We start from the raw sequence: 5,513 nt of genomic DNA, 5'->3' as shown, positions 1-5,513 counted from the left end.
TTTGAAACAAACAGAGTGGTCGTTACCCCTTGAAAATGGTAATAATCAAATCATATACATGTATTCTGTTGTTATACATGAGAGCCAATCGCAGGAGCTCATAAACGGAGAAACAAGGAAATGGTGGCTGGAATGAGACGCCGGAGCTTCTTCGCTTGGTGAGAGAGACTCAAGGCGTACGATGTCGTTACCCCTTGAAGTTGGAGGATTCAAGTTGGTTTAAGTGTGCACTCGATTTAAGTAGGCTGATCTCAGGGATGACCTAATTTGCTAACAGAGGGATTAAACTGAAATTAGGGATGAGAGGAGAGGAAATCGATGGTGGTCAGCTGGTAGAGGAACAACATTGAAGTTGCCGATTGAGGTGAGGCTACAGGTTTTTTAGGCCGGTCGTTTGAAGATAAAGAGGGAAGAAACTAGGTTTTAGAAAGTTAATGAATTACCATAATTAAACATGCAAAGATTACTATAATACCTTTACATAATTTATTTAAAGATTTATTATTTCCTCAATTCTCATTGGTGCATAAATGCACATAATAGTTGCTAGAAACATTTGAATCTAACTCTTTCTTTCTCTCTTTCTCTCTCTCTCTCTCTCTCTCTCTATATATATATATATATATATATATATATAGAGGGCCGGCTGTACATTATGAAAAATTAAGCAAGGGCTTAGGGCCCCTAATTCTAAAGGGCCCTCAATTTCAAAATTTATTCTGTTATACATATGTTTATATATCTATTTTTGGGGATATAAAGACAAGTTGAAGCTTGACTTGGTGGTAAAAGCATTTGTTTATAAAACTAAAGGTTCAAGTTCAAAACCATTTGCTTACTTAAAGGGCCCTAATTTTTTGGTTTGCTTAGAGCCTCTAAATTAGTTGAGCCGCCCCTATATATATATATATATATATATATATATATATATATATATATATATATATATATATATATATATATATATATATATATAGGGGAGAGTTCAATTGAGAAAAAAAAAGGTTGAGAATGGGGGAATCATTCTCAGCCACTCATTTATTTTTGCCGCAAAAGCCTCCGTCGTACCAGCGGAAATGGGAAAAGAATAGACATGTGTTTTCCAACAAAACATATTTCCTTAAACTATGTTAAACATTACCTTAATATATACAAAAACATAGTCTTTTTCGTTTTTTTTTAAATTTTTAAGAGCTATTTTTATCGAAAAATTATTTTAAATATACCAAAATTCATGATTTTTAATTCTCTACAAATAGACATCCATATTGATATACTTTTAAAATAAAATAAAAAATTTATTATTTTTATATTTTCAGCTATCGTTATTCATAAGTGAATAAAAATGAATCAAGTTTTTTCTACAGTACATTCGTTATTCACTTATGAATAAAAACCATGATTAATTTTTTTTTACATTTTAAGTATCATTCATATATGAATATAACATATACTAAACATAGTATATTCATATTTAAATATTAGACGATTCATTCACTTGTGAATATTACATAGTATATTCACTTGTGAATATTAGATGATATATTCACTTATGAATATTAAATAATATTTCATATCTGAATATTACATGGTATATCACATGTGAATAATACATAGTATATTCACTTGTGAATATTAGATAGTGTATTCACTTATGAATATTACACAGTATATTCACATATGAATATTACAATGTGTTTTTACAAATATATATAATTTTTATATGTTATTCACATATGAATAACATACCGACTTGCATATTCGTTTTTTTGTTTTAATAATCATATACTGATTTAAGTGAGAAAACATATCCATATATGAATATAACGTGGTAATTTAGTTTATGCATTTCATCAAACAGTTGGAGTGCATACAAGTTAACTATTTTAAAAATGTTAAAAAACATCAAGTTATCAATTCCAAATCATCATATACTTCTGATTTCGACTTCAGATGCGACACCTATATCTGATCGATTTCTCATTTTGATTTTGATTTCCGAAAATCCGATTGGGAACCTATGAGTACCGATGAGTCCTTCAATGTCGACCGTGACTGCGAGTCAAGAACTCTGATTCCAATTTCATAAACAACGAAGAAATTCCGATTCCAACTAATTTCGTTTGCGAATCAGGGAAATTCCAGTTCCAAACTTTAAAAAATCGATGAAATTGATGAATTTGTGTTGCGGATTTGTCTTGAACGGCGAACCTCCCAGCTACGAATATTGATGATTGATTAACACTAGATGACATTGATGATGCTTTAGTTGAAGAAATCTGGATGATTGTTGAAGGTTGGAGGAGAAATTTTGAGGATGAACGAAGTCACGAACTGTTATCGAATTATAGTTACGTATTTGACATTGAAGGTTATTAACATATTTACAAGTTTGCCACCGTGTCTTTTTATGCTTAGATTAAATGAGTGGCTGAGAATAATTCTCCAATTCTCAACCTTTTTTTATTTTCTCAATTGAACCCACCTATATATATATATATATATATATATATATATATATATATATATATATATATATATATATATATATATATATATATATATATATATATATATATATATATATATACACACACACAAAGCGAGAATTTATAAAAAAAAACCAACAAAATTACAAACTATTGTAATAGTTCGGGGGTTAATAAAATATTTAGTAATACTAATTTTAAGGGTAAACTAATAAAAGCATAAGAATAGACAAACTTTGGGTCACATTTCCGGTTAAAATATATACACTTCATTGACACAAGAATCATCTTTACCATGAAATTTGATGTTTTATCCTTAATACATTATTATGATCCTAGCAAGATAAAAATATCACGTGAACTTAAAAAAGATCTAGACAAAATCACGGACAAACGTTCAAACAAAATCCTTCTTCAAAGGGTTTGACACAAAAGCCGTCTTTTATTTCTATCACAAAATTATAATAAGCATATTTTAATTAAAAATTGTAATACATACTTTTTTGACTTTTAAATCTAACCTTTTCAATTATGTAAGTGTTGTAAACTCTATACTAGTCACTTTCGTTGATCAGAAGATCTGTATTTTTGTGGTGTATAAGAAAGAAAACAACACTTCAGCAATCATTTGAATTAGTTTGAACAAAAATATTATAAAGAAAATGATTCCAAAAACACACGAGTTTTGTTTTAACTGCGTACAAGGGACATGTAAAGGCATTGAATACTAGCGAAAAAGCAAAGTGGTCAAACACACGTGAATTTCTTCAACCTTAAATTCAGGATTCTCGTTGACATCCACTATGTCCTCAAATCCCCTTTTTCATGCCACACTTTCTCCCACTACGTAATAGTGTTATAGCCTTATCATTCACCACCTCACTTTTACTACTTTCAATCAAAGAATGGACTCGTTTTCCCTCCCTTCCTTCTACCTCAGCGCACCCACAAGTCCTATTGGTTGCAGCCCACAAAACCTCAAATTCTATAGCACAAGGACGAGCCCATTACGCCAGATCAATGACCAGGAGAACAGTGATGAGGAGTTTGATTTCGGGACTAGTATGAGATTAACTAATGGATTTGACCAGGAGCACGAGTATAGGCTACCAGCTCGAGCTAATTCGTTTTCAACCATGGCGTTTGCAGATGAACTCTTCTGTAATGGTCACGTTTTGCCTTTGAAACTTCCTCCACGGCTCCAGCGATCAGTTCCTACGTCACCAAGGTCACTGAGCTCACGCATCAAGAACCCATTTGTACAGCAGTGCACATGGAATGATGATTTTGATCCTTTCATGATTGCATTGGAGAAGGTGAGTGATGAAACACGTGGAAGGATGAGCATCCATAGGCGGTCTCGCTCATATTCACCTTTTAGTGCCCGTACTATTTCACACACTGTAAACTGGAAACAAGAGCAGCCGCAACACAAAAATCTCGTTAGAGATTTGGAAGCAAAGGAACCAATCGTAACCATGGAGCGCAAAGGTTCGATGTACTCAAGATGGGTAAGAAGTCAAACCATGATCAAAAATCAAAGCCCAAAAGCCCGAACCATGATAAAAAGGCTGGGCAGACGGGTGAGAGATGCCAATTTTAGCCACAAGGAAATCTTGAAGCCGATGAAGAAGCCAAGTGAACCTACGTCATGTACAGAATCAAAGGTGCAGAAAGTGAAGTCAGTTTTGCTCAGGTATGCATCTGTAAAGAAGGAAACTCCGGAACTCAATCAAAAAAGAGAAATAGTAACCATGTCGAAAATAAGTTACTTCAAGCGATTTAGTCTCTCATTCAAGACAAATCTCAGGAAAAAGGAATTGATAGAATCCAAAATAGCTGTTGCAAAACATGACCAAAAACCTCCACGATGCTTTGGTTATGCCCCTCAAGTTCCAACGATAAAGCAAGAACTATGGATTTCATAGTTTACTTGCAAGTATGTTTACAAACTAGAGCTCGTTAATAGGCAAAAAAAGAGGCGGAGTTGCACGGCACTCCCTCGGCAGATATGTGGTGCACACCGCCCCCAACCTCGGCATGCAGGTGAAAGGCCCGGTTCGGCACTCCTCGAAGTCTTAGTGCTCTTTGACTCTTGAAAATGTTCAATCAAACGGCTATATTTTTATTTTATTTTCTAATATTTTTTCAATTCAAAAACTGTATAAGTACTATCCTTAAACACCATTTTATACCACACCAATCCGTTTTTCTTTTTTCAGTATATATATATATATATATATATATATATATATATATATATATATATATATATATATATATATATATATATAAAAGTAACATTGATTTTAATGTGGAATCAATCACTGATTTTGAATGCTAATTTTCATATTTAGACTTTCTTTAGATTGTACAAGCTATATTGTTTTAAGTTTTTAAGTTTTTAATTTTTTAAGATTTTAAGTTTATAATTTATTGTTATCTATTTGTTATTTTAATGAAAAATGTTTAAAAGAATTACTAAAATTTTTATGAAAAAATGTGGCAAAACACGGGAGATGGTGAAGGTGACATAGTTTGAGAGGATGGTGGCAAAGGAGCGGTGGTATTGGAAAACAAATCGTCATGTAAGCATGGAATGCATCGTTGGGAAGACGAGCTGGAAGTTGATGATGAAGGTGCTGGTTGGGCGGCAATGTTGTTGATGGCAACAACTGTCATCAAAGTAGCAACTTAGAAGTAAGGTAAGCTCACTTGTAGAAGATGTGTCACTTGCATACGAAAATGATTTTTCATCAAACTTGGCATGGCGAGTGATGAAAATTTTAGAAGTGATAGGATCCAAGCATTTGTAGCCTTTGTACTGACTGCAATAACCAAGAAATAAGCATTGCAATGTTGCGCGGTGCAAGTTTGTGCTCCGAATTGGGTCGTAAATAAGGAAAAATCCAACATCTAAAGACTTTAAAGTTGTTGTAATCAGGAACAACTTTAAAAAGAATTTGGAGTGGTGATTGATGCAATAATAATTTGGTCGGCAGACGGTTTATGACATAAGTTTGC

The 5,513-nt window shown here is 32.8% G+C and overlaps 1 protein-coding gene across 1 annotated transcript; it reads left to right on the top strand.

The window, feature by feature from the left end:
- The first annotated feature begins 3,394 nt into the window (after nt 1–3,394).
- On the top strand, nt 3,395–4,417 carry LOC111888683 (uncharacterized). Its single transcript, XM_023884811.1, has one exon. The coding sequence runs from the start codon at nt 3,395–3,397 to the stop codon at nt 4,415–4,417; it is 1,023 nt and encodes a 340-aa protein (XP_023740579.1).
- Nucleotides 4,418–5,513: the final 1,096 nt, after the last annotated feature.

This window comes from Lactuca sativa, chromosome 2, assembly GCF_002870075.4.
Source record: "Lactuca sativa cultivar Salinas chromosome 2, Lsat_Salinas_v11, whole genome shotgun sequence".
NCBI lineage: Eukaryota > Viridiplantae > Streptophyta > Magnoliopsida > Asterales > Asteraceae > Lactuca > Lactuca sativa.
This window is presented reverse-complemented; position numbering and strand designations above follow the sequence as displayed.

What these genes read in the sequence shown, in the direction of transcription:
- LOC111888683 (XM_023884811.1), top strand. Translation starts at nt 3,395, where the DNA reads ATGGACTCGTTTTCCCTCCCTTCCTTCTACCTCAGCGCACCCACAAGT.